At 49.2% G+C, this 13,945-nt stretch overlaps 1 protein-coding gene across 1 annotated transcript in view; it reads left to right on the plus strand.

Moving 5' to 3' along the window:
* The window catches only part of NID1 (nidogen 1), an 84,263-nt gene that overhangs the window by 43,512 nt on the left and 26,806 nt on the right, over positions 1–13,945 (plus strand). Inside the window, exons 8-11 of the mRNA XM_003993899.6 lie at positions 1,130–1,375; positions 2,433–2,576; positions 7,099–7,224; positions 13,437–13,586. Coding sequence (XP_003993948.2) covers positions 1,130–1,375; positions 2,433–2,576; positions 7,099–7,224; positions 13,437–13,586 — 666 coding nt within the window. The remainder of the gene's footprint in view (positions 1–1,129; positions 1,376–2,432; positions 2,577–7,098; positions 7,225–13,436; positions 13,587–13,945) is intronic.

Here is a 13,945-nt window from a genome sequence, read left to right on the forward strand (position 1 = left end):
AAATGACCATCTCCATCAGAAATCTTGACCAAATTTCTGATTCTTCTCTAAGATTCAATTCCTAGAAATAGAACTGCTGAGCCAAACAACAGGAACTTTTAGAAGGCTCTTATAAAATTGCCATCCACAAAGGTTGTGCTAATGACCAGGGCTTTGTGGCTTGATTGGGCTCTCCCGGGGATGACAAGAGCTGGGGAACAGGACCCCAGTCTGCGGTCAGCCTGCAACCAGATGGTGTTTCTGGCAGCACAAGCACATGGGAGCTGGACAGGAGGCAGCTTACACTGATCTTTTATTTATCTTCTGGCTTTTGTTATGAACTACATCAGAGCACACAAATATAAAGAGCCTTTTATTCTTTTTTTTTCTTAAATAGGAAGTTGAGAGTTTCATCATATGGGGGAAAAGGAGGCTCTTCTGAGTGGGGAGGGCTGTCTCTCTGTTGAGGTTGGCTCACAGCACTTTAGTAATTTTTCAAAAACTGGTTATTGAAACCCATTTAGTGCCTCATTTTTTATATGGGAGAACTGCTTAATCTAGGGTCACACATAGCAGCCCCTATTTATTGAATCCTAAGTAAGATAACTTGCGTGAAGCAGTTAGCGCTCTGCTGGTCACGCGGTCAATGCTCCGTAGATGGTAGTTTATCTTAATAGTGGTGGCCCGCTTGAGACCAGAAATTTTACATGCATTATGTCATTCGCGCCCCAACCCATGTTGTAGAAGAAACCGAGGCTAGAGTTGTAACCGGCCTGTGATCACACACCTTGTGAGTGGTAGTGCAAGGTGTAAGTTCAGATGTATCTGCTTCCCCGCGTGTGCTCTTTCCACCAGACCTTACTCTCTGGGGCGGTTCTGGGTGACTTCAGAACTTCTAAAGAGCACGTGGTGAGAAAAAGGAATACATATTACTGATGCAGACAATCCCAATAATAGTATGGGAATCTAGGTAGCAGAGCGAGTCCCAACACGGAAATACATGGCCTTCTGCAACCTGCTGCATCTGATCTCTCATCTGGGCAGGCAATACTGCCAGTAGTTTTAAAGCCCTTGACTAAGCCTCTTGCCTCCTTTGTCTCCCTGCCTTGTCTCCCTTCTTCCCACCGCACCGCACCGCACCGCATCCCAGTGATCACATCCTCCTCCACCCGGGAGTACACCGTGATGGAGCCTGAGCAAGATGGCGCTGCCCCTTCCACCATCTACACTTACCAGTGGCGCCAGACCATCACCTTCCAGGAGTGCGCCCACGACACCTCCCGGCCGGCCCTGCCCAACACCCAGCAGCTCTCAGTGGACAGTGTGTTCGTCCTGTACAACCAGGAGGAGAGCATCTTGCGCTATGCGCTCAGCAACTCCATCGGTCCCGTGAAGGGTAGGAATGGCAGCTCGGATTGGGCATCGCGTGTCTGCCCGCACATCTATCTCCGCTCTTTTGCGCGTTACTTTTCACGTTTTACTCTCAGTGAGAAGATGAAAATATGCTAAAATATGGCCTGACAGACGAAATAATCTCATCACCTGTGATTCTCAGCCTAGGCATCTCTGTTCTGCTAACCTAAAGCCTCTTCATTGTTCTGTTTGGGGTGAAGAATGCTAACCCGTTGAGTCACCCCACAGAGCGGACCATCCAAAAGGCTACAGCTGGCTTCAGCAGGGCATTTAGAGCACTCTCATGCTCAGCCTTGAATGGAATGTGTGCTCAGAGCCTGAGGAAATCTGAATAAAGTCTGATGAAAGTCAGGCACAGCGCCTACGATGCCCTTTGCCTGTGGCAGCACATTGCTGGGGCTGAGGTCGGGTCTGTGCATGCTTCTGGCTGCGTGCAAGGACCTGGCGTCTGGAGAGCGAGCATGACATCTCGGCGTCAGACTTCACATTATCCGAATCTCCAAGCCCCAGCGGTTCCATATCTTTGGGGTTGGGTATCAAGGTCTTTCTCTTTGTCGGTTGTTTTTGGTGGGGTCCCCCCACACCCGGGTCACTTCTCCAGCCGACCACGTTTGTCCTTCCGTAGCCCCACAAAGGACAAGGAGGGCTGGTGTCTTTCTCCGTCCTTTGACAACTGTAGCTCTGGGCATCGGGGTTGGCGCATTTTTTCTTAAAAATGTGAGCATTTTAGGCCTTGCCAGCTATGCAGCGTCTGTCACAGGATCTCAGTTCTGTCATTCGAGCGCAAAAGCAGCCATTGACCATTCGCCAGTGAATGCATGCAGCTGGTTTCCAATAAAACTTTATTTACAAAAGCAGGCGTGGATCTGGAGGGATGTAGTTTGCCGATGCTGCCCTCTGGTGACACAGGAGTCTGGTTTCTTGTTCCAGGACCCACTGCTGTTCTCCTGGTCATCAGCTGTGCCTTCCTTTCTGTGGAAGGGGGAAAACCGGCAGGCGTTTCTGAATACTCACTTGGCTTTAATGTCTCTCCTTCACAGACGGCTCCCCCGATGCCCTTCAGAATCCTTGCTACATCGGCACTCATGGGTGCGACACCAACGCGGCCTGTCGCCCCGGCCCCGGGGTTCAGTTCGCCTGCGAGTGTTCCATCGGCTTCCGAGGGGACGGGAGGACCTGCTCTGGTACAGCCGTCCATTCTGACTTGTGGGGGGGTGGGAAGCGAGCTGGGAGGGGGTATCCAGATCCTACAAACTGGAGGGCTGGGTGTGGCGAGGGAGCGTGGGTGAGGGAGATGCCGGTGGGCCTGCCGAGCCTGGTTAAGCCCCACACCCTGGGTTTCCCGTGTTCACGTTAGGGGTACCGTCCCTTTCTTCCATCTGGTCCAGTGCACAGACTCCGAGCAGCAGAGTAGAATTTAGAAAGCCGCACCGCACACAGGTTTAAAGGGAAGCTGAAGTCAGCGCTGTTTCTAACATTAATAATATAACGGTCCCTGTAAGGAACCCAGGCACTGCTGGTGTCCAGTGCCCCGCAAACCCCATCTCATTTCTTCCAGCAGCTCTAGAGATCCATTCTTTCGCTTCTGCCTTTTAAATTTTAAAAAATATTTATTTCTGAGAGAGAGAGCATGAGCGGGGAGGGGCAGAGAGAGAGGGAGACACAGAATCTGAAGTAGGCTCCAGGCTCTGAGCTGTCAACACAGAGCCCAGTGCGGGGCTTGAACTTACGGACTGTGAGATCACAACCTGAGCCGAAGTCGGACGCTCAACCGACTGAGCCACCTGGGTGCCCCTCATTATAATTTAATTTTTAATACATGCACGTAGACAGCTGGATCCTGATACATTCGTGATGTATCAAGTCCAGTAGCAAGGGCCAGTTGGTGGATTCCTGACTCAGTGAAGAGTCCATACAGCAGAGGCAGCTAGTGCCAGGAAGTCAGGTGCTTCAACCAGAGCTCCCGACATCTGTGACCCAGGGCTCACTGGTGACCCTAAGGAATGCTAGAAGTAGATCCCCCTAGCGCAGGAGCAGCATACACAAGTGTGTTTGGCCAGAAAGATGAGCAGCCCCCTTGAATGACTCGGGTGTAAGAATCTGGTGAGCCCAGAAGCCCTGAAATTTGGGAACGATGCCTTAGGTCTGGAATCCAACTCTCTGATGAATGGCACGCTTCATGTGCTGATTTAACAGAAAGGGTGGCAGAGTGAACTCTATGTGAGGTCCTCGTGGGGGCATCTGAAATCATGGAGAGCAGGACCTGTGCTGAAAAGAGCAGACTGTATAGTCGTTTAGCCAGCCTGCTGATAGCTTTGTACATGGGATAGAATTCAACCGGAGGCTCACCTTCCTTGGAACATACCACCGAGAAGGGATCTGATCGCCTCAGGTCATCAGTTTTCCAATATGTCCCCAGATAGCCCAACAGTTTTGAATGGCTGAATTGGCTCAGGCGAATTTGGAAAAGCATGGTCCTGTGTGTGTATGTGTGTGTGTGTGTGTGTGTGTGTGTGTGTGTGTGTGTAAGAGAGAGGGGGTGAGAGAGAGCACGAGTGAGCAGAGATCTCCCAGCGCTGCGAAGATGGTGATGGACACCATGCAGGGGGTCCCTCATTTCTTTGGGGGGAGCATATACGTCCTTAGTCTTTACATGGCCCTGTGTCTACTTCATATGCCAACAGAATGTTAATAAAACATGGAGATGCCCCAACCCACTGCTGCTGGGCCATGACATCTGGCTAATTCTTCCACTCTTGGTACCTGAGCTTATTGCAGAAGGAGCACTTAATTCAGTTCACAAGGCACAACCAGCCGTACGTTGCATAATCTATTGCTATCATAGAAAACTCTCTGATGCAGTCACGCAGGAAGACAGGTGGTCATGTGGGGACTTGCTTTTGTTCTGGGGTTAGTCCTTGCTCTGGCAGATTAGCACCATGGAATGTGGGTAGATTCCCAGTCAGGCTGCTTTTTGTTCTGGGTCACTAGAACATGCCTCACAGTGTTAATGCATGGAGACATGAGGCCATTGATAGGAAATTGCATTAGGCAAATCACTTCATGCATTATTTTGACCTGCAAAATGACTTAGAAGAGAACGATCCTTTGTAATTCAGTTTGGGTGATGTGGATATAATGATAGTTGGCATCCTGAACAAGCCCGGTGTTGGCGAGACACTGCAGAGTGACCCTCGAAGGTAGTTTGGAGAAGGTCTCCAGATGAAAACACAAGAGCTCGGGTGCCTGGCAGAACGGCTTCCGTGTGTTTCTCGATTGGGAGTCTGTAGCGATGGTTGTGGATAACCTGTCATCTCTTGAGCACACACAAGACACTTAAATCAAAGTGAACAAGTCCCCTCCTCAAAGAGCCTGGCCTTTATAAAAGGGACCCATTTAGAGTTGTTGAAAAGACATGAAAAATAGCCATTCTGAAAAAAACGAAAAAAGGAAGCAGTGATTACAGGAATAGTCCAGCATTTTCCTTTCGGGTTAGGGAATGAGCTGTGTGCGAGGAAATGTCTTCCCAAAGAAGAGTTTGACCGGATAATACAATAAGAAAAATAAACTTTGAACAGATACTGTGAGATTTTAGGAGGGACAGTTATCACCAATGCACTGTTTCCAATAAAGTAAGAATTAAAGTCCTAGCCTCAATTTACAGAAGGGGGGTGGGGGTATGGGTTTAAATTAGACATTAGGAAGAGTTTCCACACTCTAAGGACTGTGCACTTCTAGTGGGGAAACTGCTAGAGTCTTGCTCTAAAGAAAAAGTGTTACCCTGCTTGGATTGTATGTGCAGACTTTTATGGAGGTGTGGGTTGTGCCAGGGGACTGTCCCCTCCATCATCCCGTGAGCCCCGCCCCCATCCTGTTGGCCAGTAGCACCTAGGACATGAGGGATTGAGCTCCCTCCTAATCACTTACGTAGCTTTTTTGAAACTCACAGCTGCCCTGCCATAAACCTTCCGGGGGCGAATGGAACTTGGAAAACTTCCCCTAGCGATTTTGTCCTGTCCCTTTGATTGAAAAGCTTTGCTTCTGTGCTGTTGTGCTTTGGCAATCGCGTTGAAGCCGTGGAGTCCTGCCGTCTGTACAGGGCGTCCAGACATCTGTGCTGGGAGTGTCCTCTGAGGGTTACGCATGGAGACCGTGGAAGCCGGAATGATTTTTTTTTTCTCCTGTGTTGTTGGAGCAGCAGCTGGTGGATAGAGCTGTGGAGGCCACGCTTGCTCAATATCCCCGCGCCCGCACCCCAGTCTCATGGAAGAGGCTGCTGGGGGAGGGGGCTTTGTTCCGTGACCTTCCAGCTGTGCCTGGAGCCGTCCTCTTGTGTGAGACCTTGTATCTTAAACGTGTCGCAGGAACGTTCATTGCAGTATATTTTCAAAAAGCTGTTACCGTTTGTTTTGGGGTTTTGCGTGGGTACGGGAATGGTGCGGCAAAGATGCTTATCTTGTGCCACGTCCACTAGGCCAGCGGGGCATTTGTTTTACCAGTGAAGAGACTGACTAGGTGGTGGATGCATGAGGCTTTGTCTCCCAAGTGTGAAAGATTCACCTTAAGGCATTGGGGGGGGGGGGAGTGGTGGGGGGGGGGGTAGAGGAGACTTGTCTGTTCTCAGCCATCATGAAATTTGTCTACGTGTCTGAGTTCTAGAAATGCCAGAAGTAACCTTGTACCCTCTGAGAATGAGGTTGGCATGGGAAAGACCTTGTGTGATTGTGTTTATTTCAACGCATCAGTGGACAGGTAACCAGGGTCATGACAGGTTAGCTCGGTTTCTTGTCTGGGCCAACCAGGCTTCCTGTGGGATTAGCTCTAGATTGGACCCCGATGCCTAGAGGTCATGGGAGGGCCATTTTCCTAGAATTGGCCAAATCCATTCCCATGGCTGGTTGTATAGGTTGAATCCTTAAAAATTAGAATAATAGCTACATTTCTTGAGAATCCTAGGTGCTGCTCTGCCTTACATCCATTTTGTGTCATCCTCAGAAGGACCCCTCAAGGTCAATAGTACTTTGCTTATTTACTAATGGGGAAGCTAAGGCTGACTAGTCAGCCACTTGCCCAAGAGCACACAAGCTGGTAACTGAAGGAGGCAGGATTTGAACCCCAGTATGTCCAGCTCCAAAGCATATGCTTTTTTGGTTCTACTTTACCCCATGTGATGGCTTTGGTATCATCATGCAAGAGGACATCACCCGGCTAGTTCATTTACAACCTTGTGAGTTAACAGCTTTCCTTTTAGAGCATTAAGCTCTAGGTAACATTCAAAAATTGACAGTCAGGCTTTACATTGTTCGACTTTGCTTTGTAACCGTAACTGGAGAAAGGTAATATTTTTGAGGAGCATATATTTACATATGTTCAGTAACCTAGGAGGCTTACTCATGGTCTGGACACTTGTCCGCACATCTTTCTGACATGTGTGTACCATTCTGGTGTTGGTGAACTCCAGGCTCAGCAGCTAATCCCAGGACAGGCACGGGAAGCCCACGTTTACAGCAGGAGGACCTTGAGATCTCTCTCGAAAGTTATGCCCAGGAAAAAAACCACTATTTACTAACGCTACTTTTGGAATATAGAACAGTTTGTTTCAAAATTGATCCCTTCACGGGCCAAAATGCTTTCTATTTTATTATACCTGGTGATATTTGAAGAAGTGGTTTTTAAAAGTCTGCCTGTTGAAAAAATTTGTTGTAGATATCGATGAATGTTCAGAACAGCCCTCGGTGTGTGGGAGCCACGCGATCTGCAATAACCACCCTGGAACCTTCCGCTGCGAGTGTGTGGAAGGCTATCAGTTTTCAGAGGAGGGGACGTGTGTGGGTAAGTTCTGTAGATAACTTTCCAAAACGTTTGTTCATACGGCGAAGGTGTTGCCCCAGGTAATTGTCCTGGCTGGGTTGGCGAGTGCTGGCTTCTGTTGTTGAGGGAAGCAGTTTTCAAAGATGAATCAGACTTCATTCCCTACCCCCAACTACCCAGAGGGTCATACGTATAACGAATAAGCAGTGTTATTGTCTATGCTATAGTAATAGTGTCCCCTCACCTTTGATAAGCTTTTTTGCACTACGTTCCTTCTTATAAATTTCCTTTTAATTCTTTTCTTTGTTTTAATACCTGTTAAAACAATTACACTTGTTTCTTCATTTGTTTATTACGTTTAGTTATTTTTGAGAGAGAGAGACAGAGAGGCAGAGAGAGAATCCCAAGCAGGCTCCATACTGACAAGTGCCCAGTGCAGGGCTTGAACTCACGAACTGTGAGATAATGATCTGAGCTGCAGCCAAGAGTCGGACGCTGAACCGGCTGAGCCACCCAGGCATCCCATAATCGGCGGTCTTGAAATTCATATGGAGGGAGCACCTGACAGATGCTTTAGATTGAATTTTTCGTGATTTACCTCTAAAATTCAGGGGCACCTGGGTGGCTCAGTTGGTTCAGCGTCTGACTTCAGCTCAGGTCATGTTCTTGCAGTTTGTGGATTCGAGCCCTGTGTCGGGCTCTGGGCTGACAGCTCAGAGCCTGGAGCCTGCTTCGGATTCTGTGTCTCCCTCTCTCTCTGCCCCTCCCCCACTCATGCTCTGTCTCCCCCTCTCTCTCTCAAAATAAATAAACGTGAAAAAAAATTAATAAATAAAATAAAATTCCATTTGGGACCATTCTGTGCATGGCTTTCGAATTTATAAGCCACAAGTAGTAGCCTCGTCAAAGCGAGTGACTTAAAGCTATTAATTGGGCTAATAATGCTTTAGGTTGGTGATGATTTTAGTGGTGATGGAGATAGGCCAACCACAAAGACCCAGATTGTTTAGATTTCTTTGCTTTTTTTTCCTACTGCCGCACTTTGGCCTGTTGGTTCCAAGAATTTTAAGTTCAAAGATTTGTGGCGATTTCCAGGGCTGGAGGGCAGCATGCTGAATGGACCATCTGAACTCAACATTTCTTCCCAACTTAAAACAGATTCTTTTACGGCATCAGTGAACCGTCTCATCGCCCCTTCCTTGCTGTTCACTAAACCCTAGCGTGCTTTCTGTTTGCTCTGTCTTGAAGCTCAGATGAGACTCCAAGGTCCCGGGGCGAGGTGATGTCTCGAGGGCGGGAGGGAACAAGCAGTTCTCAAATTTTGAATGTGACCCAAACATCTGTGGATTTAGAAAAGCCGGTCCCCTTCGCACAGAGTGAAGATTTCAGCTCCGCTGCTAGGTTACTTCTTTTTCTTGTTCGATAGAGAACAACCATTTCTGTGTATTTGGCTTGACTTCCATGCTTTTTGAGATGAAGGCGATTCAAAGGTTTATTTTCTTTTTTAAAAAAATGTTTGTTTATGAGAGAGAGAGAGAGAGAGAGAGAGAGAGAGAGAGAGAATCCAAACCAGGCTTCACGCTGTCCATGCAGACAGTGCAGGGCTCAAACCCATGAACTGTGAGATCGTAACCTGAGCCGAAATCCAGTCGGACAGTTAACCGACTGAGCCACCCAGGCACCCCTCCAAGGTTTACTTCTCACGACAGCACCGTTTACATTACATTTGGGCTCAGACTTGGGTGGTGGAGTGTGCAGTCGTGGGGCCAATGGCTGTGAGGCGTGATGTCGTGGGTTTCTGTGCCGGACCATTCCTGCCATGCACACTCACTGGAGGATAGGGCAGGGTGCAAGGCAGGTGGGGTGCAAATGTCTACTCCTAAGGCATCGGATTTTGAGGAAGACACTTAATGTCTCTGGGCGTCCGCTCCTCAGACCGGATCCTGGGTTCACTGTGTCCCCTGGAGCCCTTGAAGAAGCCTCAGCTGCCAGTGAGGACACAGGGAAGCCTGGGCAGATTTGGCCTCCACCCCGACCTCCAGCCTTTGATTTCTCTACATATCAGATTCTGGGCGAGATTTTGTTTGAATGGTGGATCCCATTGCTTGGAAACAAATGTGAAAACCACCTGAAGATCACTGTGCTCCACGGGTCCCAGCATTGTGAGGGTTCCTGACTCTCCCACTGCCTGGAGGCCCCACACGATTCCATCCCACTTGGCTCTTAACCCCTCTTACTCAGCTCCTTTGAGACTCACTGCATGGAGGGATGGCTCAGGGGGTAAAACCAGGTCTGCCTAAACGCATTCAGACAAATCACTCCGGCTCATCACTGCATAATTTCATGGCCATTTCACCTATCCCAGAATTCCTCATGAAAACTGTGTCCCGGGTTGGAAGCCTGGGTTGGGAATAAGGAATAAGCAGTGTTTTCTCCTGGTCACAGGAAGAGTTTTCTCCTGGTCACAGCAAGGAAGGAAGAGAAAAGAATTTGGACAGGTGAGGAGGCTGGTCCTGTGCCCCGCCAGCTGTGAGGGGTTGGGGCCCATGCCCAGTGGATATGAGCTGGCGGGAGGAAATGAACTTTTCATGAGGACTGGCATCCATTATGGGAGGGGCAGCTTCGTGGACTTCCGTGTTTGGCATTTTCTGTAAACCTTTGACTTTCTCTTGTCCACGGCATGCAGACTTTTGCAGTGAATTAGAATACGGGGCCCCTGGGTGGCTCAGTCGGTTCAGCGTCCGACTTCGGCTCAGGTCATGATGTTTCAGTGTGTGGGTTCGAGCCCCACGTCGGGCTCTGTGCTGACAGCTCAGAGCCTGGAGCCTGCTTCCGATTCTGTGTCTCCCTCTCTCTCTGCCCCTCCCCCACTCATACTCTCTCTGTCTCTCAAAAATAAACGTTTAAAAAATTAAAAAAGAGAAAAAGAATGTGCAGAGTATGTTCACACGGAGGAAACAGCCCATAAATCACCTTGACATGAAGACACAGATACCCTCTCTGAGTGGCCACGGTTCTAGGATAGGTGGCTTTGTGTGTGGAACATGCGGAAACTTGAGGTCCAGTTGACCCCTTGCGTGGGTTTCTTTGCCCAGTGCATGGCCCCGTGCACCTGCCCCTCCTTCAGGGCAGGAAGAGGGCCAGGCTGAGGCTTAGGCTTAACCTTCCCTCACCCATCATTCTCCCTTGCCTTTCCCCTCTCTTCCTTTGCCCATCTCCTCTCTCCTTGCCTGTCATGTTGCCAGGAAAAGTTATTACAAATCCTTCATTTTTGTGACCTTATTTTCAGAACTGGAAGTAACTCGAGGCGGTGTGAGGCCACCCCACTTGGAGCTCTTTGTACCCTGCCCTTTGTTCTCCTTTGAACACATGACTTCTTTCCCTTAGTTGTCCTTCCCTCCCTTACCGGCATCTTCTTCCTTCTCTCTCATTGCCTCATTGCCAGCCTGAGCCAGCCTGCAGGTGTCTCCGGGTGGGGGAGCGGGGGGGGGGGGTGGGTTGTGGCAGCAGCTCAGCCCCAGCCAGCCTACTCTGCTCATTCCAAGTCAGGGCCCCTTCCTTTCCCAGGGTTGTCTTCCCAAACGGAGGAGCTGGTAAAGTACAGCCCCAGCGTACCATCTACTTGTAGCTATAGTTCATTTTTAATTCCCATTTGGGCCCAATTATTCTCTCCTTCCCAAACTTGCCCCACCGTCCCACCCTGTAGCTGCCCATCAGTTGAATGGGCGGGATCAGAGTTCTAGAGAGGTTACCAGCTTTGCAGAAAGCAGAGCCAGGCACCCTGGTGTCTTTTTTTTAAAGTGTGTCATTTTTTAAAGTGGTGTCATTATTTTAAAATGAAAAAAGTAGAATGAAACCGTTTGGAACCGTGAAAGCAGCTTTTAAAACCGCTTTTTTTTTTTTTTTAAACGTTTATTTATTTTTGGGACAGAGAGAGACAGAGCATGAACGGGGGAGGGGCAGAGAGAGAGGGAGACACAGAATCGGAAGCAGGCTCCAGGCTCTGAGCCATCAGCCCAGAGCCGGACGCGGGGCTCGAACTCACGAACCATGAGATCGTGACCTGAGCCGAAGTCGGACACTCAACCGACTGAGCCACCCAGGCGCCCCTTAAAACCACTTTAAGAAGAAAATTGCTTTGGCATGGAAACATGGTCTTCCATAAAGAAAAAAACATGACTTGAGAAATTCAATTTTCTTAAATTTCTAGATTTAAGAAATTAAGGGGCACCTGGGTGGCTCAGTCGGTTAAATGTCTGACTTTGGCTCAGGTCATGATCTCATGGTCTGTAAGTTCAAGCCCTGCATCGGGCTCTGTGCGGTCGGCTGGGAGCCTGGAGCCTGATTCGGATTCTGTCTCCCTCTCTCTCTCTCTGCCCCTCCCCCATTCACGCTCTGTCTCTCAAAAATAAACATTAAAAAATTTTTTCTAAAAAGGAAATTCAGTTATAAATTGCCTTTTTCTAGAAATGATTTGAAGATTATAGAAACGCATACATATGTGAAGATGATGGTTGGGAGAGAACACTGAAACCCATACGTGCTTGCACCAAGGTTCCCCTCTGTTGAGAAGGGTGCAGCAAAACGAGGCCCCGGGCAAATGTAATTTATGAAATGATCACTTAAAAACTATAAATGACATAAATATTTCTTGGAAGAGGGAAAAGAAAGCAGAGTGAGGCTGATTTCCTGGTTGTTCTGTCGGCCAGTATTTTCCCTACCTTTTGGGGATCCTAATTTGTTGAAAGCATCCCCTTTCACACCAGGAGCTGAAGGATTTGTTGGGGTGTGTTCAGCTCACACCAGGAGCTGAAGGGACCCTAGAGAAAAGAATAGAATAGAAGAATAGACAGCAGGAGGGTCCAAGGAAGCAGAACGTGTTAGGACTTGTTAGGTATCATCTAGGTCACTGTTTTCCAGACATATCTGTGGACCGCTAGCAGTAATTTAAAATCCAGCAACCCTTTGGCCCATAAGACTCAGTTTGATGGTGCCTGTCCCATGGGAGTTGATTTAGTCTTGACTTCAGGAGTCTAAGCTGCCAAGTGCACAGGCTAGACCTCCTCCTTCCGCCACTACTTTGCTAACCTCTCGTTTCCCACAGACCTTTGAAGAGTATCCTCTCCTTTCTGTATCCCCTGACAGTGCTCAGAGTTCTCGCTCTCAAAGCACATGAGACCAGGAAAACTGGAATCAGTCTTGGGAAGACTCAGGAGAAAGAGGAGAAGCCCTCCTGTAGGATAATCCGGACACCGAGGGCCCCCTCGAGGGAAGGAGAGGTTCTGTTCCGCCATTTCGAGGGATAGGATTCTGTTCTGGGTCTTAGAGCTTTAAAACCAGAAGTTAACTGGTACCTTGGGAACCCCCAGAGAACCTGAATCAGCCACTGAAAATATGCCCTAGACCTCAGCCCTTGACTTCCAACTTGAGGGAAGAGAACAAGGTGAGGTGTTATTGGCTAGCCTCTGTGTCACTCACCCACTTCCTGAGCCCTCGTTCTATGAGTTCTATCATCAGGACCCTTTAGAAAACAGGAGTTCCATCTACTGGGCCTCCTTGTGCTTGGCCTGCGGGAAGTAATTCCTACAGAGGAAGAACTTGAGGCCCTGAGAAATTATGTGATCTCCCCAAAGCCATGTGGCGGACACACATGCACCTGGTAGAAACCCAGGGACGCCTACCCTCCCCCCGCAAAGCCCACCGTCTTTCTATAACACCTGTCTCACTGCGCGGGGAAAATTGATCTCTCCTTCCTTCGTGGGAAATGGGTGACTTTGACTTCAGCCACGCTCAACCGTGTTCTTCCTGCCCGGTGGGCCAAGGGGAAAGACGCCGTGGGGAAGCCTCAGATCCTTCTCCTCACATGCTCTGACAGAACTGCCATGGGAGGTGTGTACATACACCTGCAGGTGTTCCAACTCGCTTCCAGGTGAAAGGGAAGTTGGGTTTGGGGGAACCTGGTATGGAGCGTGGCCTGAGACAGAGAGGGTGAGTACCGGGTTGGATGAGCAGCCATGGTGTCCGTGTGCAAAGGACCATCAGAGGCAGGATCCAGGTGGGAGACAACAGGAAGTCCATGGGTATCACCCAGTGGAGAGCGGAGGATGATGCCCGGCAAGATGCCTAGATGTCTGGGGTTCTTGCACTAACCACTGATGCAGAGGGAACTTAGAAGGTCACTGGGACCACTCAGACGCCTCGCTCCAAACACCGTGTCCACATTTTGTTTGTAGCTGTCGTGGACCAGCGCCCCATCAATTACTGCACGACGGGCCTCCATGACTGTGACATTCCACAGCGGGCGCAGTGTATCTACATGGGAGGGTCCTCCTACACCTGCTCCTGTTTGCCGGGCTTCTCTGGGGACGGCCGAGCCTGCCGAGGTATGTGGTTCCTCTGATTTTTCTCCCTGTGTCACCTGAAAAGATTCCATGTGCTAATTACCAACTCATCCTGAAATTAAAAGAGCTATTCTTTTTTGTTTTAAGTTTGCTTATTTGTTTTGAGAGAGAGTGAGTGCAGGGGAGGAGCAGAGAGAGGGGGAGAGAGACAATCCCAAGCAGGTTCCGCCCTGTCAGCACGGAGCCCAGGGCATGGTTCAATCTCATGAACTGTGAGATCATGACCTGAGCCGAAATCAAGAGTTGGACGCTCAACCCACTGAGCTACCCAGGCGCCCTGAGAATTACTCTTTCAACTCTGTTGGGTAAATGGGCTGCATTTTGTTTGTCTCTGGTAGTGT

This window comes from Felis catus, chromosome D2 (assembly GCF_018350175.1).
Source record: "Felis catus isolate Fca126 chromosome D2, F.catus_Fca126_mat1.0, whole genome shotgun sequence".
Taxonomy (NCBI): Eukaryota; Metazoa; Chordata; class Mammalia; order Carnivora; family Felidae; genus Felis; species Felis catus.